A 22,306-nucleotide genomic window follows, 5' to 3' on the forward strand; every position below is an offset into this window, starting at 1 on the left:
TAGTTTGAATCATCATTTGCTCTCTATGATAAATATTAGTTTTCTATCATTGAGTGAAAATGCCTAGTGTGTGATGTTTAAAAGGAACAACTGAATATGATTATTAGTTATTATTCTATATGCACACATGAAATCACCTATTCCAGGCACAAAAGAAAAAAGTGTGAAAACTACTCCTGACATGGAAACTTTCCATGTAGGAATTCTCTCTTTTAAAATCCCTTTATAGAGGTAAATAGAAGCACCTCAAAAATATTTAAAAGCTAACAAATAAGAGAGTGCGCTCTTCATCAGCATTTAATCCTTATTTTCTATTTCAGTCCTCTGCATTTTATCATTTTTGGTAAATTGAAATACACAAATTATTCCTTTCCAAGCAAGGCTGAGAACATACAGAGAAAGCGACGAGATCTCTATACACCCATCACAGATGATAAAACCTTTTTATCTTATTCCCCATATTAACATGTGCTTCTCACGCACTTGGAATTACCTTCAATCTGTAGTTCACACTTTAATTATAAGCAACTATATTAGTAATAATTTCTACACTGCCAGTACTAATTACTTATATTATTAACAGAAATTAAGACTTATTAGTTGCTAGTACAGTATATTACTTCCCAATGTTAAATATGCATTAAGTGACATAAATGTATTATTGAGGAAAGAACGCCGTCTTTAATATTTTTCAGCTAGAGGTAAAATACTGCGGGAGAGGTAAGGCCCTGCAAATTTCCTTCAAATATCCCCTTTTAATCAATGTAAACCCTCAATAATTCCTGAAGCTGAGCTGGCAGTCGCATTTCATAGTAAACACAGGGAGCCAAGCCAGGATATGACAGATGAACTGCCAAATAATGGCTGCTATTTGCAAGAGAACTGAACTTTGCACTAAACTTGGCATAGATTAATTGTGAAACTCCAAAGGGAAAACCCACTGCTGCTTCCAAAATCCATCAAAATTACAAAGGGGGAGAGTGGCGGTGGGAAAGCAATGGGAAAGCACTTGTTAAGCAGTGATGAATAATATGCTCTATTAAAATTCATGTTATTTTCATGCTAAAAAGTGAATTCTCTGCTATTATTAAGACAATTCCCCACTTTTATAAGTACAGCTGAATGCAATGTAGCATAATTAAATGAGAAAGGAAACTCTGGGCAATCGATATCTCAGACATTTAAATATTTGCCTTTGAGAAACCTTTAAATTGGCAGAAAACTAGCCAGTGCTCTGCAATTCCAACGGACTGGAGTCCCAGAGCCTGTGATGACACACGTGGGTGCGGAATCCCTATAAAGACAAATCACAATTGGGCATCTAAGGCTCTGAAAACATAGATCAAATCATTCCTTAGTGTCCAAGCTGAGAGGTGCTGATGTTCTGCGCTGCCCTGACCCACAGATCCGCGTTGTGCACTACGTGGACCTATGGAAAGAAAAGCGAAAACGGAGCGGAAACCTTTAAAAAGCAAATAAATGAGTTTGCAGCTCTGGCTCTGCCCAAAGGGGCTGGGGCTTGGAGGGGCCGGGCAGGGATCCTGCCGCACCCCAGCAGAGGGAAGCAGAACAACACGGAGCGTCTCACCCAAACGGCGCATCCTGCAATCTGTGCGCGGCCACCGAGCCCCATCTTGCCCCCCTGCAGCAGCATCGCCACCGTTCCTGCCTTCTTTACTTTGTTTAGCACAAATGAATCCATTTCCCTTATTGAACGGCAAGGGGAAGCACCCTCCTGCGAAAAATCGTTCCATAATTCCTCTGTCTCGAAGCCGGGGGTGTGCGGTAATTGAAAGCGCACGGTTAACCAGCAGCACATGTCCAACTGTGCTTTAACACATCGCGAAACAGCTTATGAGCACTGTATTTCTGAATTCTTGCTAAAAGCTCCCTTTTGATTAGAATTTGATTCCCCTTGGTAGCAACACCGAACCGACTATAATTTTGCAGGCACTAAATCGTCGCATTGTTTTAAAGTATAAAATACATAAAAAAGACTTATGAGGTTGCATCAGTGGAGATTTTAGACACGAAGCGGCACCACATTGCTACTTGTTTTCCTATTAACAGAAATATCAATGGGTGATTTGCATGGCATCTTCATTTGAGAAAGCAGCTTTAACCTTGAGGAGCTGCGGGAGCCAAGAAGCCAGACGCTTCTACTGAAATGACTTAAAATACGGCTTCTGTGATCCCAGAAGCAAGACACGGCAAAAAGTCCTTGTTTAGCTGGTCACCAGCTTTACTCTCTCCTGACCAAAAGTGGCTGTGCACATGGGAGAGGGAAAGCAAAGAGAACTTGAGACTCTTGCGAGTGATTAAGCAACATTATGAAGTCAGCAATATAAAGAATACCTCACTTTTTATTACAAAACGTACAAAGGCTTAAAGCTTATTTGATATTTCTCTCGCGGAGCTGCAGTATAGAAAAGCGGTGTATAGAAAAGATACAACTTCTATTGCCTGAAGAGTCAAAAACAGGTGGGGATCACAGCTGGGCTGAGCCTGGCACAGACCTCTGGAGCCCACTGAGCCCAAGGCCCGGCTCAAGGCAGGCTCAGCTCTGGATCAGCTGGGGTTTACAGTGGTTATTCCTACCCAGAGCTCTAAATCTACCTGCCAAACACCCCCAAAAATCTTCCACAGGTTGACATGTAGCTACTAAGAGCACCCTTCTGCAAAGGAGAAGGAGAGGAATGACACAACCCTATGTCATTACTTGGAATAGTAAGAAAGTGCACACTGACTTTTTCCAGGAATCCTCCCTGCGGGCACAACGTGGAGTTTCACTGTTTGGAGTGACTCTAAGGAGTAACTCAGAGAAAAGCATCAATTTCACTGCGGAATGGGAAACGACTCGTACACCGTAACACACGGAGAGGTGTTCAGAGCATGAACAGAGCTGCATTCAACTCTATTAAAAAGAAGAAAAAAGGTAGCGGTGGGATAAGAAAACCAAGACAAAGCAAAAATACAAGGTAATAAACCCAATGTAAATTAGTCTTTAAGACTGTACAAGAAGGATGCAATGGAGAACAGAAGAGGCAGGCTGTTCTCATGATGGATTTCAGAGACACCGGAGTCATAGAATGTCCTGAGTTTGAAGGGACCCAACAGGATCATGGAGTCCAACTCCTGTCCCTGCACAGGACAACCCATAGGTCACCCCGTGTGTCTGAGGACATTGTCCAGTCTCAAACACTGTCAGGCTGGGGTTGTGACACCCCCCTGGGGAGCCTGTTCAGTGTCCAGCACCTCTGGGTGAAGAACCTTTTCCTCACGTCCCACCGACCCTCCCTGGCACATCTGCCGTTCCTTGAGTTCTGTCATTGGTCACTAAAGCGAAGAGGTACACAAACAGAAAAAAATCGTATTTAATTAACAGCGACAATTACCAATCAACTATTTCCTTCTCTATACTTCTACAGGAGACAACTTGACCACGGTTCAAAAACGATGCAAAGGCCGATTTTTCAGTCTTTTCCTGGAATTCACATTAAATTATTATTTTTAATTAAAAGAAACAGGTGGTCATTGAATGAACTGACTTTGATTGCTGCGTTTTGTTCATGTTCTTCTTGTGTAGAATAGTACTGATTGAGTTGGCAAATGGAGAAAGAGCCGCATGACTGTACTCACAGGGATTTGTAATTTCTTAATTACTATAAAGACAGTTAAATTTGGAAGGGACTTGGTGTTTACCAGCTATTTTTTCTTCATTCTTTTTTAATGAAGAAACTGCAGTATAATTACAGAAAGCGCATAAACAAAAGATCCTGTCAGAAACTGATTCATGACTAGGAAGAAATGGGGCAAGACTGTGCTTCAGATACAACTCAACATAAAGTTACAATATATAAATCATTGTAATAAAGGTTGAATGCAGGGATCTGGATTCAAAAGGAGTACTAGAAAGACAGACAGTTGTATAAACTTTGCCTAAGAAAATAATTTATTATTAGTTTTATTATTTGGCAATTTATTTATTTGTTGAACATACTTTTTAACGCAAAGTATCGCTTACATCTTGAATATGTTTAACAACCTATAGTTTAACGTTCATCAGACGGAAGAAGTAATTTAAACAAATTCCTGCTGAATAAAAGCATATCGCTACTTTTTGATAGGATAGGTACAATATCCTGAATTGTTTAATATTACACATTACAAGGTAGTTTTCATGCTTTCCAATGGAGCCAAAACATGTTTAGGTGTAGCGCATCATCAGCGTAATAAAGGACTTAATGACAACAGCAAAAGTGAAACACAATCAAGATTCAATTTGCAAATCCAGACTTGCCCTCAGTTAGTTCTAAGGTGGTTTGAATGAAGGTCTTCACAACTACTAAACAATAGATTTGAGCACATAAAGATGATTTGCCAAAAAGATCTGAGTAAATCAGCAGCAGCGCTATGAACGTAGCTGATGAATGTATTGTGAAGATATTGCTCTCGCCTCTGAGCTTCTTCACCATGCGAGGCCATGAATAATAACTGGTTTACATTTCCCACTCCTCCTCGCAGTGCAGAACTCCCCGTTCTCCTCTAAAACAGTGAACACTACTGAAGAACTCACCGATTTATAAACACACACCTTACATGTTCTCACTAAACCCTTCTCCGCTTATTTCCACCACACCTTGGCTCTTTCCCACCTCCCCCGGCAGGATCTGCACGCATTGGTGCCCATCCAAGTACAGGCATTTATGTGTCTGGATGTATCGCTACCAAACAGGAAGATGCAATATCCATATACATCAACATATGGTTCAAAATCGAATGCCAAACCCCACTGACTTGTGTGCAGATTTGTTTATGGAAGCCGAGCACTGCAGGAGGGTGCACGGAAAGCCAGAGAGAAGTTTTAAGTTCAGACACATACTTTTTTATACTTTTTTATGTTATTGCATTGATGTTTCAACAGCAGAGTTTCTAAAAAGTGCACGTTGATCTTCCTGAAAGAAGAGAGGACTCTGTCTGCTTGGAGAAAGGGATCTAAGAGATCCAGAAAATCAAACTACATGGGGAGCTATTACAACCACCTACTTTTTGTTTGAGATGACAGGCATGTGCCATTTTAAAAGGTTTCTCCTCTAAATACTTTGTCCTTACTTTTAATACTAAATACTTCTAAGAGGGCTTTAATCATCAAGGAGGGTATTCACACCATTACCTTCAGGTATCTCTATAGTAAAAGATTTGCAGCTATCCCTTGGAAGAGCTTTATTCTCTACCAAGCTTACAAGATATTGAATTGAAATGCTGACTCCTGCGTGTCCCTCTCATCATAGACCCCCAACCACAAATACCAAACCCACTTAACACACAAAATACTGCAAAGCAGGACTTGACCTATCGCTCCAGAAAAGATGGCAGAATAAAGCCCAACCACTGTGGAAAAGCACAGGAGTAAAATCAGGGTTGCAATGAAGCTTTGCAGCCACAGGGCAAGAACTTTGTATTTGCCATCACTTTATCCAGTTCCGTATGTCATAGCTCAAGAGCTCAGGTAAACGCCGAGGCCAACAGTTGCTTTCCTGTAATTTATAAAGAATTCATAAAGAAAGACCACTTAGATATGACTCTACAGACTGATACAACTGTGGAGGAAATAAAAGGCGCTACACTGCGATGTTTAGTCAGGGACTATAGAGCAGGCGTGTACGAACATTGCTTGTCGCGTATGAAAGCACAATAAGTGCATTCTTCCTCATCTGCATGCATTGTGGATGTTCAAAAGAAGAAGAAAAGAATCTGCTCTTCCTCTGTAATCTCAGTATAGAGATTAACATAGGCTTTCCCTAGCGCTGCTAGCTAAGCCTTTGTAAGGCTGCAGCAAAAACAATTATTAAAATTAATCCCAGGTACAAATGGAATTGCACAATATTAATCCTGCTAAAAGAAAAACCTGATACGCTAAACATGTGGAAAACTGACATGAGGAGCAAAACAAGGAGAAAGAACAATTTCTGAAAAGCAGTTTTGCTGGCACCATTCAAGTGATGGGCCGATAGAACCACAGGAAAATTAGTGTTGTCTTCCTTCTACAGTTGCCATTTGGGCATCCATTTAGACATTCAGAGCCTATGAAGAAGTGGCTGGAGGAAATTAGTTGAAGATAACGCAAAATATAAAAAACGTGGAGAAAAATCCTTCTATAATAGACTACTCCAAGTGCAAAACATGGAAAAACTTAAATGCAAAGCAAATATTTATAAACTGGCAGCCAGATATTACATTGTCTCCAAGAGTCCTTACCAAACCTCACTTCAGCACAGGAAATCTCTCCTCACCATTAAATGAAACAAAACCAAGGAGACAATAGATGCCCTCCAGATGAATGCGTTTAAAAGGAAAACAAATGGTTTCAGATAACACTTTTACAGTGTGCATAACCCAAGGTATTAGATGGCATTATAATGCAATTAGCATGAAGTTACTTAATAATAACGTAAATGCTTCTGTGACAGTTTACATTGAGAATTTCATAGTCAGGAAAAACTATGTCTCATGCATTGCTCTTCACTGGGGATCTGATTTTTTGCAAAAATAAATGAATAGCTGAATATCAGATTTACACTAAATCCTTTACATGTTCAAAAAGGTGAAGATGCACTGCATCGAGCAGTGTATTATTCAATGCCCTGTGTATGGATTGTGTGTCTTGCACAACATACCTATAATTATGGGGTAAAACATCCTGTAGTCCCTCTGAGCCAAGACTAACAGTAAATATCGCTTGGTAAAACAGGCTTGAGGTAAATCTGTAAATTTGGCGAAGAGGAAGGGACAGAGGTATGAAGATGCAGAACTAAGCCTCATGTGGCTTCTACAATCGTCACCAGATCTACAGCGCGTCCACCAAATTCATGGAGGAGTTGTGCGAATAAAAACCAATTCCTGGTACAAAAATAAAATACGCCTTCTCAGATATAAGCAACATCTCAACCTTCTCCCCATATCCTGGACATTCATATTCAGCCAAGATCATGCCTTAAGTGCCAATTCCACTTGGATTTTAGTTAGAACTCTTCACACTGCCCTTCAATGAGATTTATGGGCAGATATAACACCTACAACAGTCGGTCGCGATGGATAATGACAAAGGACTTGTTTGCTAGAGCGGACTTGGCCTTTGCAGGTGCTTTTGTAATTTGACATGTTTTCCAAGCCCAGCCCAGTCGCTGTCTCTGCATCCACCACCTTTCAGATTAACTCCAGAGAAACCAATTCTGTGGATATAACCCCCAGAAGGACAAACCCCAGTTCAACCATCAGACACACACAGTATGTTACACAAACAGCCCAGGAAATTAGACTCGCACTAAAATACAACACCCGGTTATGAAATAAAAAAAGGAATAATAATGTGTTATATATTTACAAAATCATATTATCTTCCCTAAACACGTTTTGAAAAGTGACTAAAACAAATGTGTCTATTAACCACTGCTACTGTTAGCCCCAAATTCACCCAATCACTTCAAATTCATTCACGTCTCTCAACCCTTGCCCACAGTTTCTGCCATTACCTGTGTGCCTGGCTCGTCAATCACACTATTAAAGATTGGCACCTCTCTACTTACATTCATCACTTTTCCATTTTCCTTCAGCACTTAGCATCATTAATTTATCAAGTCTCATTCCATTCGACTCCCACGGCTACTTTAAGCATGACAGAGCAAGGGCTCGCTTTATTATTTGTACTTTTTTCTCCATATTTCACGTCAGGCACAACAAATGAGGCTCCTCACCAACAGCGATGCGGCGTTAAAAGAAAAGCTTAATAAAAGTTTAAGCACACAAACTATAAACACAGCTCTATGCTGCATTTATATAGCGTTTTTATCCATAATATAGCAGCATCTGAAACAATTAGAACATCTTCCACATAGAGACACAGGCACGTTCTCATCCCTGTATTGTATGTTCTATTTGTAAAGCTGTATTAAAGCATTTAGAGACGTAATAATATTTGTATCAAAAAGATCTTTTGAAATCGAGTACATTTCGAGCCTGTCAACCAGCTGATACTCCAAAATATACTGTCCTGCAGAAAACAACAGCTCAGTTCAGCACAATTCATTTAACTGATTAGCTACTGCCAGACACAGCGGACGCTTTTCCTACCCAGTCATCTGGGCACTTTCAAAGGTCACAGCAAACCTTGTTTGTTTAAGATTTTTCAAGTAATTGCTGCTCTAGAACCCCAAATTTTAAAAAAAGAGGCAAAATAAAGGTACGACAGCTTCTCTTTTTTAAAAAAATCAGCAACAAAACCATTTCATTTGGAAGGCACCGAACTATTGTCCAGAGATTTTACATTATGCATCCAGCAGCCCTGCAAATTATTAAATACCTACAACTTCGAGAACAGAAAGAATCACACTTGTCTGTGCAACCGAGACCACTGATCCACTCACTTCACAGACTAATTCCAGACACCTTTAGTCAGATCTCCTCTCGTTATGACTTTTTGCATCGTACTGATTTTATATAACTGAAGTCTCACCCAACAAATCACTGCAAGAGCCATTCTCATATGCTCCGAAAGTCAAACTCCAGCAGTTTGCATGATCGAGGGAGGTTAACTCAGGGTCCAGCAGCTGTGCACTTGCTTTTTCACTTGATATTTGACATGGTTATGTTACCGCTCTCCATCTTCTGGCCGGTGTTTGAGCTGTATCACATCCACCCGTGCTCGTCATCTAGGGGTGGTGGCAGAAGCTAATCAAGTATAGATTCAAAATGGCCTGAGTGCCTTTATCCAATCATTTAGCCTATCGTTCCTCCTTCACTACCAATCCATATACCACTTATGTCTGCCTTCTTCAACCTTCTCATCAACCTGAACATTTGTACTTTATCTCCAGCCTGCCAATCCATAGGTTTCAGACCCAACACTCACTATCAGTACACAAACCTTCTAGTACCTCCTAAAACATGTAACATTGCAGGACTTGTTTATTCTTAAACAGTGTCAGTGATTAGCCCAAGCACATAGAACAAATTTAAAAAAACACCACGAAATCACCTAAAACTACCCTTTAACCAGTGGAAAAAGAAACTTTTCTGTGGATAAATGGGTGCCACATGAATATGAAATCAGTGTGCTGACAATGAGTTATTCCCATTGTTGGGGCCCTATGAATCCTGAAGCACAGACATCTGCTTCCAGATCTCTGGGGGTCTGAATTATTTTTAAACTCTGAACAAAGAACACTTAGTACCACATACTTTCAGTTTCACAGCTGGGTTATTTTAAGGAGGCAAAAAAACTCACTTATTTTGAAATATTTTAGCTTGAAGTTATTAATCTGTCCCCGGAGAATTCAGAACATCTTAGAACACTTGTTTTAAATATTCAATATCTTTCAAAGACACAATCTTCTCACACGGCCTTAAAATAAATGCCTGAAATATCAGACTATAATAACCCAAAAGGGATGCGGGTTCTTCTTGATTAGAAAACTTATTCTTCCGATCTCCAATTCCTTCTCCTCTAAAACATTTCCTGAGGATGAGAAGCAAATACCATTTATTTTTACAGAGCTTTGTGGAGGCAGCGAGAGCGACAGGCTCAGCAACACGGGAGGTCTGGAACAAATCTGAGCTCATGAGAATGGGGATTCTGTCCCGTTCACTGTCCCATCCAGGCAGGGCTCATTTACTGTGTCTAATTAACCATTTGTAAAATACCTGTGTTAAGAGGAAAGCTCCAGGAATTCCTCAGCACAAACTCAGACCCTGAATTTCTAACAGATAGGGAAACCGTCAGGAGAAAGAAGCTGTCAGGTGAACTAATTGGTGTGACACAGGTTAAGTCCCAAAGGCTGAGCTGCAGGATGGACCAAGTGTCCTAACAAGCCACGTGTGGATTCCTGGCAAAATCAGCCTAAAAGCTGGAAAATGAGCAGGTAAAAAACATGCAAGAAGCTCAACAAAATCTGTGCTAATATTGAAAGCCTGTTTCTGCATTTGCTACTGTTCCATTGCAGACTCGATGATTGTTCCTAGGTTCTTAATGAATTCAAACTTAATTTACTTCCAGTAACATGTAGCTTTAGTAAATTTTCATCTTACGCACTGACAATGAAATTGAATTTCCCTCTTTATTGCAGCATGACGAATTTTGCAGCTAAACCCCAAACTTCAATTCAAAGGGCTTAAGAGACGATCCGTCAACCTTCACTGAATCACCCAAACAGGAAAAATCACTGCTTGTCTTCTGTTGTTCTGCATCGCAAAGAAATACATATTTCTATTTTCTGCACAATACTCGAATCTCTTTTAAAATACCATTAAACATGTTTTAAAGAGAACTGTGGAATAGTGTTGTACAGTCACAGGCTGTAACCACACAGGATATTCAGGAGGTTTGTGCAAGGTCAGGGCAGAGAAACATCCCAAAGGAAAACCTGGCACAGCAAAGCTGCACAGTTCACAAGCTGCTTTAGCTTCAACCAGGCTTAAGACAGGCAGTGCTTTAAATCTGCTGGACGGTTATTCCAGCGAATTAATCTGGAGCATAAAAACTGGCTGTATATTTGGCTCTTCCATTTCTTTAACTCGCTCAACAACGTAATCAGCGTCATCCCAAAAAATGCTTTGTTGTTGATGAGACCCATAGCACGCCGCTGTGTTCACCAGCCCCCAGGCTGCGAAGGAACTCGGAAGGCCACTCAAATGATTTGATCATGTAAAGTAAAGGTGGGTGATCGCCCCAAAACTTCTGCCAGCTGGTTCGTGAAGATGCTTTGGCAGCATCTTGTGCAGAGACGATTTCCAGCAAGAAATGAAACACCATCTGCACACGCAGAGAGGGGAGAAATGGTGGCTTGGTATTAAAGATGAATTCCTGATCCAGCATCCAATGGAGAGGAATGTTACAGGTCAAGAGAGTGATAAAAGGATAAATTATTATGTTAAAAGCGTGATTAATTAATCAAAGCTAGCAAACACCGACGTGAACTTAAGGAAAATATCACTATAAAAGGCCAGTCAAGTGAAAAGCCTTTAAGAACAGTGGTAACTCAAAAAACCCTGTTCACTTCATTATAGAGCAGAAAATAATTCTTACATATGACTGACAGTGTATCAGCAGTCTGTACACTTAATTGAGTCAAGCCCAGAAATCTCTTATATCTAGGGTGAAAATTTAAGAAGGGTTTCAAGTTTCTGTTGTAAGTGGAAAAATATCCATTTTAATTTCATCTTAGTTATGCAGATGGGCATTTTTTTCTGTCTTTCTATCTGTTGCCTCGAGAGATGACAATTTATCTTGAAGGAACTGTACAGACTAATAACACGCTTTGAAGAGTATTAAGGAGGTCAATCTGTCCAATTCATTTTAATTGAACTAGACGCAGACGATATATGATTTAGTTTAATTAGGCTGTAGATAAAGAATATCTCAACATAAGGCAAGCTAGTCAAGGATAAATCATTAAATAGCAGCGTATACTTGAAAATGCGTAAGGCAGACAAATTCGCTGCATAAATGCGAAGGCTGGTGCAACAGCCCTTCAAAAGGTCGGTATTAGAATAAAGGATAGAGAAAAACTTCACAGGTGACATAGAAATCTCTGCTAAACTAAGAAAATAAAGCATTTTGAGGAAAAAAAAATGTATTTACTACAAAAGTAATGCTGCTTCTTCCATTATAGATCCATAACACAATAAGGGATAGTACTGTACCACAAACTATAGTTACAATTAAATGGATTATCCTACCCATCCATTAAGGAGATCTAATTATGGAATATCATTAGCAAGGACTTAACTCAATTTTTTTCTTTGTTTTTTGATTACTACCTATTAGTTTTCTCCCTTTATTGACAGACTTCACTTTCAAGTTGTTAGTTTTTCAGTCAGAAGAGCATTAACAGACTTTTAAGCCTGGTTATGCCAGGACAATATTGCACAAGGTCAGAGCTATTGAAGAAACCCAGATAAAACATCTTTTCCCCAGTCTCCTTTTTTTATATTATTATATTCTAGCAAGTTTTTGGAACAACAGTTTCTTGCTATTGGCCTTATTTGCACCCCCACCTCTTTTTAATCACAAGAAAATGTATGTCAGTACTGCAAAGCTCATTGGAAAAAATGGGGTGGCTGTGTAACACTGTATATTTTAGGCAAAATACACGGTACCTATAGGCACATTTAGTCTTTATTGTAGTCTTACATACTCTTTATTTTTATGTTAAGGAAACAGATTAAATAAAGAGTTTGTAAATCAAGCACGGTTCATTAAGCACCGAAAAGACTCCCACTGACTTAGATGCAAATTTTGTACTAATCTTAGAAATGCCGAGAAACCCACTGGTTCTGAGACCTTTTCCTGAATTTGTCTTTCCAAAGCAGTGTGTAGCATTCAGTACATTTTACAGAGCCATAATGTTAGCACGATCAATTCAGAAACGCTCTCATTTATATAGAGAGATTTCCCTTGAAAAATAAGTTATTTCTTAAAACTGATGCGCTGAGCCACATTACTTGCAGTACTGAGGGTTTTTTCCATTCAGATATTAGTGTAAGAGTAATGCTTTTTAAACATATAGCTACCATAAATAATGATATATGGTGATAATATTTATGCAGCAATAGGCATGTAATTGCCTTTGGGAAAAAAAAAACAGTGCAAACACCATCTATCTTATTATTTGAAGCAGCAGCACACAGTCCCAGCTCAGGTGTTCATGATTAATTAGCCTCATTTTCGCCTCCTTGCAGCTCCTATTGACTCTGCTGGTGAACACAAAGGAGCATGTAAAATTCACAGTATCTGTGTGTATATGTCAGATGTGTACGCATGGCTGAGGAATTTCACATTCTCTTTAGAGCAGGGCAAATTTTGCCAAAAGGCCTTAATTAACAATAAGAAAAATCACACGTTAAAGATACCTTCATGTGCGGCATTCTCAGAAGACAAAAGAAATCTTCTGCTTGTTAAGGAGAAACTTTATGTGATCATTTTGAACCACAACTTGAGGAAATGTTTAATTTTTGGAAGGCTGTATTGATCAGGATGCATGGGTCTTTTATTGCAGTGACTAATAACCCAAATTCTTGGAGCGTGTCCCAACAGTATTGGCAAAACAAGCGGTAATGAACCTGAGCAGACGGACTGGACAGGAGCAGATAGATTAGAAGAATAAAATGCAGTGCAGTGACAGCTAATGTGAAAAAATCTAAATGGCACTTGTTTCCTCATTCATTTTAGAGTTACTTCGAAATAAACGTGCATTATAGTACCTGTTTCTGGACTGTTATGGCACTGAAGTGACTTAGATATACAACATATCTCCTCCATAGGGTGCCCGGAGTACTCTGGGTATACATTCTGGCGCAGAAGTCGTCTCCTCATTTGACCCCAAGGCATTTATTGTTGCCAAATACAAAGCACTAGGAAAGACTTTGATTTGGGCTTGTAAGATCAGTAACCAGCTGTACTTTCTCACAGAAGAGCAAAGGATCAGCCTGGAAGGGTAGAATAGAACATTTTCTACCCCTCTCATTCTAATAATGTGCTTCCAGCAAATTAAAATAGGATGTGTATTCCCATTTCTCTTAATTTCACCTCTGTGTGGCACATTTCTACATTAAGCATGTTGAATACAAAGCCCTTTGCGTGTGGCTGAAGCCTTTCCTATCATTTATCGCAAATCCCCTTTCCGTGGGAATATCGAACAAAGTCTGTTGATTGCGTGGCTCTTTTTCTTCTCATGAATGGCCCAATCACGCTCCTGGCACACGAAAATCCAAGTGACAGATGTTAAACAAAACTGCGGGATTATACATTTCTCCTAAAAGTTCCAGGACTGCTTTCATTTCTGCTGGTTTTGCCACTGTCCTTCTATCTTTTTTTCCCTTCTATCTCTTTTGCTTCTCCTTCTCCAAAGCGTTTTCCTTTCTCTTGTACCCCGAGCCATCTGGGAGCTGTGGGCACCTCGGCAGGAGATGCAGAGCCCATTCAACTCTGGTTCTGCTTGCCAATATTAAACCAGAGCACTGACTTAAATCTCGACGACAGACTTTCATTTGGTAGAACAAGATCAACATGACAAACAGAATAAACTTGGAAAACAATCATAAATTCAAGTCTCTGATTATTAAAATTCTTATTTGTTTTAATTAAGCGAAGCGAAAAGCTTTGTAAGACGTTAAAAAAGGAACACTGTGAATGTCTGTTGACAAACGGGTTTCAGGCTTCAGGTTTAACAATACATTTACTTGTAAGTAGGTCAATCTGTAGGTACTAATATAGACCTTGAAAAATAAAAGTGGATTTTGACTAAGGAAGCATTTTATAAAGCTGTTTATAAGAAGAGATAGCCAGGTCTTCCTCCTGTTGAGTGTTCCAGGACTGTTGGGCTCAAATTATCTTTAATTAATGGCAAAGAATTTTCTTAGGAAGAAAATGATTGGGGATAATCCCAGATGCCAAGTGGGGAAAAGGATTTTCTAGGAAAAGAAAAATGCTGGAAAACTCTTCCAGAAAAAAAATCTATGACAATCAAACTAAGAATCCTCTTCATCAACACTATATGTATATATGTATAGCCTATAAAACGTAGGCTTTATGGATATTCTTATGCCTAACTGCTCCCAACTCCCTCCAAACTCATCAGTGCAGTCAGGCTGCTTTTTAGCCTACTTTTTGGACAACGTGTATCGGAATTTTTAGTTCTATAAAGAAATGACTGGGTAAATTCTTTCAATAATATGGCAACACTGTGTTGCTGTGTTATTTATGCAGATTAATTTACTTGGGCTGTTCTTTTGTCTGCTTTCAAAGCCCCCCGAGGTCAGACTTCTGAACAGCAACACACTGCACAGCACCTGTAGAACCACGCTTAAGGAAGATCTAACGCACAAACCCCAGATCTGGAATATTTTCAACAGGTTTCTTCTTTTCTAAATACTGCTAATTTGAACAACACAGGCTAAACAGTTAAATACGCCATCCCATTTTTAAACTAGAAACTTTGAAAATGTGAAATAATGAGCGAACCATAATAGAAGTAAGCTTGGCTAAAAATAGAGATCAGGAGATTTCGTTTTCAAGAAGTATTAGAGTATTAACACCAAGTTCATAAGTATATTGCACTAATTCCACACTTTTTCATCAGTGTTGGGGCCAAGCAACAGGAACGGCTCCTTTCCTACTGCAATGGCCAGAATTAAACATCTGAAATACTGGGGAAAAGCATTTTGATTCTTTTTTACATGGTCCTATGCATTCTCTAGCATCACAAGGACAAAGAAGAATATGGACCACATGGAGGGCCAGTATGTGATTACCAATTCATACACTTGCAATTGGACACCAAAAAGAAAATGTAATGATAATAAAGCAACTAGTTGGATAGGAGAACGGGCTATTTGCAGACCAAAGATAGATCATTTCCCATCTCATTGTAACTTTTATAAAAAAAAGATTAAGACCCTAAAGTTCAGAAAATGCTTTAAGAATTACGTAAAAATCCCTTTAAAAATTGCATTGCTTCTAGTAAGTTTAGATTTTAGATTGTTTTTTATAAACTCTTCTTAATTAATGTCCTTGAATTTCATAATTTGCCATTATTCTACTAGTCCTCCAGTGCCAATAGGGTGTAACCTAAATAGCTACCATAATAATAAGGTTTAAAAAACTCCAAGTTTGGGGCTTTTTTTCCTCTTTTAAAGGAACTAAAGTAGCCAGAGCTATGCATACGCTTTTTGTAACTATTTTTACAGAAGCTTTTATCTCCTTTCTGGTCCATTCTTTGCTGGTCTGATGCTCCTGTTGCCATAGGAACAGCCCTGGAGGTGGTTTTGTTACAGATTACAATGGTTTCCCCAACACAGAGACATTTCTTTCATACCTTAGTTCAGCAGGTACCTCCTCATGAGGACAAAAAGAACAAAGAGTAAATCAATCTCTGACTCTTATATCTATTAACTTCTCATTACCGGAATTTATTACATGCTTTTGCTTTTAGTTTATGAGCTCAGCTTATGACCACTGGTACTTCACGGATTAAGTTTCATTACTTACATGGGTCACGCTACAGTTTATTTATTTGCAAGAAAACAGCTGAAATCAAATGATAAAAGGAGTCACGACTGGGAAAATGGTACTTCAATGGAAGCATCAGGATTTTGTTTTTCAGTGCAAGTAATCTGCAGTTGTTTTAAATTCTGTATCAAATTTCATTAGGTTGTTATAAAAGCCCAACCAAGTATAAAAATGAGACTGTATTTTGTGACAATGATATCATCTAATACATGTTCCAATCTTTTCCAAAGGCTGAACTGTTTGGACCTCTTAAGAGTATCATCCAATAACAAACACTGAAAAATAAGAGAAACCAAACAAAATAAGAAAAGCACATCCAAGAATCCAACTAAACTGTTCTTGTTTATGCAAAACTACCCAACTGCTTTACTGGGACCCATTAGATAAATGGGGCTCAAATGGGGTTCTCACCAGTCGGGATGTCTCTGTCTCCCCTCTCTGCTTTTCCACCTCCCTATTTCTGGGCCAAAACACCTCAATAAAGGCACTTGCTCTCTCCTACCAAGCACAAGTGGTTCTTTTTTCCCCAACCCCACAGGTGCTTTACTGGAGTTGTGTGATTTATAGGAAGAAACAGCAGCTGTACCAGTTGAACTCAGCAGCCATTAGCAAACTTCCCCCAGCACCCCAAGGGAAGAGCTCCCAATATTAACTTAGGAAAATCACTGACATTTTTAGATTCATTTATATAAATTTCCCAGCTCTCTTCAGCAGTCCTGTCTCTGCTTAATTATTAAATTTTAAAAAGGATCATCTGTGTTATACGGTGCACTGCACAGCAAAAGCCTAGAAAATAAAAATATAAGCTCATTTTTTATCATACAGCTATTCAGCATTTGAATCACTCTGGCACGGGTAAATTAAAAACCATATTCTTTATAAATAAAAAGCTTTCAAAAGTGATGAACTGTCAGAGCTCAGAGACCATAACAAAAACCTCATTAAACTTCACGCCCAGTGTCTCAGGTACAAGGTCCGTCAGGTGAAGGACTAAAGAGCTGCAGTAAGACCTAAGCCAAGGTGCCTTTGGAGTCACGGCCCTTGTGACAGTCCACGCTCTTCCTAAAATCCAGGGGCACAGAAGGAGAAGATTCACACGGCTCTTTCCAACACCGCAGTGACATTCTTTCCATGTGTCTCCTGCAGCTGGACAACCCAACAGAGTTGGTTCTGGGACTGCGCCGCAGGGCTGGGGATTACGAGGAGTTATTAAAGTTCATGAACCTGTTCCTTTGGAATGTAATTCTATTGCTCTTGAGAATCATCCGCTCTGGCTTAAAAGCCATTTCAGTTGCAATAAAAGCAGCCTGTGCTTTAATTTAGGAATAGAAGGTCCAACTGTTTTCTCAGTAGATGAGAAATGCAAAAGCGTTCCAGTATGCAAACAGCTTTCAAGTAACTCGTGAAGCCGCTTCCAGCTCCTTTAGTGATGGGATTTAGGCGAGCAGGGCCACGAACGGGCAGCTACGGGCAATGAAAACCTGTCCTGAAGGAGCACGGACCTGGCTGGGCAGTAAATAACCCGAGCACGGGCAGCGAGAAAACCCGCCCGAGGTGAGGAGCAGATTTCTGCCCGCGGGGATGGACAGAAGGTGCAGAGGGTGACATATGGCTGCAATTCATTCCCCGAGATGGGTGGGAAAACAGCACTTGGATTCCGAAGGAACGGGTAAGGGGAGAGGAACGTCACGGGACATCGGACCCTGTGCTGTTTAAGAGGAGGAAACGGAGGCAGGAGCTCCCTACCAGATACATGAACTCCCTTCAGATGCTGCTGAATATAAGCAGAACACACACTCAGCACATACAGAGCCCTTTTGGGGAGATTTCCTCCTTTAATATTTCTCTCTTCCATCGAAAAGGAGTCTTTAGGACTGATTCTGTTCGAATTGGAATTTGTCAATATCCTCAAATACCAATATTTCATAAAGAGCCATTAGAGCTGTGCACAGCACCACTTAAATACCACTTCAAAACACTTAGAAAAACTTATATAAGTTTTCCCTGCAGTTAATCTTTAAGGCTTTGAGGTCAAAAACATAAGCAGGAAACCTTGATTTCTCCATAAACAACTCTGGGCACTCTGCAGAGATCCAGGAGTCAGCGGAATCACAAGAAACAACATCCCACAGACCCCACAGCTGTTTGCATTTGCTTCAGATAATAAGCTCCCAAATAATTGCAATATCAAGAGGCTTATCGACTTTAAAATCTTTCCCGTATCGATCCCCTCCAACATCCATGAGGTCGGTTACTCTGCCAAATGGGATGAGATGGCTTTGCTGTTTCATTTGCCATAAACCCACATCTGTATCTTATAAATTCATTCTCTTCTAGGAGCTTAAATATTAAGAACCCACTGCAATTCTGGGAAGCAAAAAATCAGGGTTAATCTCCCTTGACTGTCCAGTTGTTTGCTCTCATTTAGATTTATTTTTAATTTCTATTTATTTTGCTCATAAACCTCTTTTAGATTCTGGATTACAATCTGAAAGGAAAACAGTGCTGATCCATGGTCTGAATTGTTGTGCACTTTATATGAACTTTTATAAATTCATACTGAAAAAAATTAATACAGCCAAATGCTTCTAAATTGCTGGTGATTACTGTTTAATTCTATGTGGCACTGAATTGGGAACATTTTAATAAATCACATTTGTGACAATACATTCTGGTCAATATGTTCCTATAGCAAAGAGAGCAAAGATTTAACTCTCAATTTTAAATTATCCTTTTTGAAGGAAACTTGGCCAGTTATTCTTTAATATTAAACACATCTTAATGCTAGTTACAGCAGCAGTCAATTTTTGGAGTTGCTCTAACATTTTTACAGTAATTCACTAAAGTTTTAAAGCATTTCATCAATGATTTAAAATAGTTTTTTGGAACACCAAGCAATCTTCCAAAATCAAGTATGAGCACTGGAGACGATGCTTCATGGAACTTTAAAGTATCATCACAGCGGCCCTGAAACGCAGGAGCTGTTAAATTGCACTCGGTAGCATCACCATAAAAGAGCTGGCCATGGAGAGAAGATGAATAATTTCTATTCAAGCGACAGAGAGCCATTAGAGAGCAGCAAAATAACTTCCTGAGCTCAAACATCGGCGCTCGCGCCCTGCCAAGTATTAGGGAAATGCAACATCTTTTGATTGTGTGAGTTTTTTCTGTCGTCTGAAACAGGATATTGCTCCCCAGACCCCGTCACTTCAGTCCTGGGCAAGGACAACCGCTTTATTCACAAGGATTATTTTCCTTCTGGCACTAATTCAGGCTTTTCCACCTTTTCAGCTAGTCTGAGTGAAGCAAAACCAAGATGATCTTAAGCTGTTCTTTGACACTCACCTTTATCAAGGCATTTAATTTTAAGGCAATAAAAATAATGTGTTCTGTCTTTTACAGCAGTAGAAAACCATAGCAAATAAAAGTGCGACACGAGGAGACAATATTTGTACACCACTATTTTTAGCACAACACAGACCAGAGGACTTTTCTACCGCTGGGTAGTCAGTTTATTAAATACTCAGCTATATGCATGTATGAAAGGCTGGGAAATGAGAAAATGTGCGTGGAGAGCATAATCGAAAACCACTTTTGTTTTCTGAATGACTGTATTTAAATACCTAGAAATCAAATAAAATTAATTTTGTTGCAACTGTTAAATGTATGTAGAGAACTTAGGGGAAGTGCCGGTGCAGCTCCCCCTTCCCGCAGGGGATTCCTGCGCCAAAAAACGTGCTGAAAATAACTATGTGACAGTTTCTTTTGAATTCTCCTGCCCCGCAACCCCAGTGCTGGGAAAGTCTCCGTCCCGCGGTGCCAGAGCAGCTCAGGACACGGCTATAAATACATCCTTGTCACCATGTCCCCAACGGCCGTAGTGGGGACGCCCCCTGAACACCCCCCGGCACAAAACGCCCCCTCAGCTGTTAGAGGCGGTTTGGTTTTGTTCCAGAAGCGGAAATGTTTTGTCTATTGATATAATTATTACGATTTTAAATTATTGCTCCGGAAATGTTCACTTTATTAATGACGATATTACTCTTCTTACAATGGATGGAAAGGCTCCATCATGCAAAGGTACCGGACAATTTGCAAATTCATTGTGCACATGCGCGAAATAATTTAGAAAATTACTCCTTAATATTTAAAAACCTGCTAAATATTATGATAAGCTTTATAGCGCACTACATTTCAGAGCAAAGCTTGTACTAACTCAGATAGGAGTAAGTTACTGAACTGTGAAAGGGTAGACACTGTAGTCAAACACTTGAGTAAATGAACGTATAACATTCTACAGTCCTCTTTGTGTAATAGGACCCACTAATATAGCTCAATTTAATAAAACATATTTACTTCTGTTTGCTTTCAAAGTGTTTTTGAGATATCGCTTCTGTGTAAATACTGAAAATGATCATTTGGTAACTCAAATACTGAAATAAGGTGTGAGGCTGATTTATTTCATCACCAAGGCCAAAAAAACCCAGATCACAAATTACAGTCAGCAATATTAAAGACTCGTAACAACCTGCCAATATCACATTCTATAATCATGACGAGATTCTCAATAAAATCAAGCATTTTTCTTACGTAGCTAAATTCAGGTTACGTGAAACGTTTTAAAAAAATGAACTCTTCAAAATTCTTCTCAGTTCTTTGGTGTTTCTCTGCATTTAAATTTAAAAATGAGAAAGCTTTTTAACACCTCAAATTTTCTGAACCCCCTTTTGGCTTCTGCCCATGTATTGTTCACTGATCTCATGGCTAGCATATTAAAACAATCCATGAGAAGCACATTAAAACCTTGCAAGAAGTCTTCTGGTGCATTTCATCCGAGGAGACAATAGCCTCCAATCTAGAGCATGAACATTCAGACAAAGAACGCTCGGAATGCATTGTTCCCATAAGCAGATGTTAAATTACTTCACTGTAAAGTGGGATTTGCAAAACCCAAAGAAATGTTATTTTCATGGGAACAAACAAGATTAGTTTATTATTTGGGCAGGGGGACGCTAAATTCTTGTACACGTCTCACCATGCAGGTGTTCAAAGTCAAAACTGGTTGTTGACCAAAGTAGTATTGACAGAGCAAGATAGAAGGGGCGTATCCTGCCCGGTGCTCAAGCATAAATATAATTGTTTCAAAAGCTTATAAACCAGCTGGCTCAAGATTAATCTGGCATTTAATTGGGGCTATAGATCCTTGTGTGCAGAAAGGACGAGGCCCTGAGTCAGCTATGAACGCTTACCTGGAGATAAGATGGACACGAAGAAAGCTCAAAGAAAACCTCAGCCTTTCCTGAGAATTGTTAATATTAAATACACCCAACATAAAGCAAACAAAACTAAAATGATGACTTCATACATGGGTAAACACCTCTGGGTTGTCACATTTGGAGGAATATTGTTCTTGGGGACATATTTATTGTTGCATTTCTTACCAAAACCAGATTTTACAGTCCATAAAACCCCTCAGACTGCAATTATTTATCAGAAAGAGCCTGTGGATATTGTTTGTAATTCATTCTCACGGGTATAACAACACAGGACTATGTGTAAAAGCAACACATGAAGTATCTGTGTACTCACATCAGTGTCGGGACCCTTGTCAGCCCCAGGACAGGAGAAGGTGACGAACTCATGGCACCTCTTGTGAACCACGAAACAGCAAACTGGTCAGAAAAGGGAAACCAACAGTTAGAACGGCAGTTTTCATCACAGAGGAAACAGAACTTAGAGTCACATATTTCACCTGTAAGCCAATGAAAGAAAGCAGAGCCTAACGTTGAATAACGACACAAGGCAGGCAGGTATCAAGTAGACAATATAATTAAAGAGGAGATAAGCATGTACGTTTCAAAATCAAAAGACTCTACACGATGATAATTTTTTAATGTTGAAACCCGTCCTTGGGTATGAGCTTCGTTCACCTGCACATCTTGGTGAAGGTGTCTACGAAGTTCCGATGGCTTCAGTAGGAACCCAAAGCCCTCAGTGAAGACTGTTGTGGAGAACAAAGTGTTCTCGTACCACGGAATGGCAGGAGATAATGGGAAAAGAAAATTAGCTCCCAATTACACTGTGATCCCCATTCAAAATTCATGAATGATCTGAAATGACTTTTTCTTTCTGAGATAAGGAAAGCTTTTTTACTATTTTAATTTAATTATGTCACATATGAGGTTATACATTGTCACCTGGCAACAGGTCATACATGTCCCCAAGCCACATAAAAAGCCCAAT

General features: G+C 39.5%; 1 protein-coding gene across 2 annotated transcripts in view; it reads right to left on the reverse strand.

Moving 5' to 3' along the window:
- Positions 1-22,306, reverse strand: part of PRKCA (protein kinase C alpha) — a gene marked incomplete at both ends in the record, with an annotated part of 113,451 nt that overhangs the window by 41,539 nt on the left and 49,606 nt on the right. For both annotated transcript variants that reach the window (XM_080356680.1, XM_080356679.1), the window contains one exon: positions 21,653-21,735. In XM_080356680.1, the coding sequence (XP_080212806.1) occupies positions 21,653-21,735 (83 nt within the window). The remainder of the gene's footprint in view (positions 1-21,652; positions 21,736-22,306) is intronic.

Source organism: Nesoenas mayeri (genome assembly GCF_963082525.1).
Source record: "Nesoenas mayeri genome assembly, chromosome: 19".
NCBI lineage: Eukaryota > Metazoa > Chordata > Aves > Columbiformes > Columbidae > Nesoenas > Nesoenas mayeri.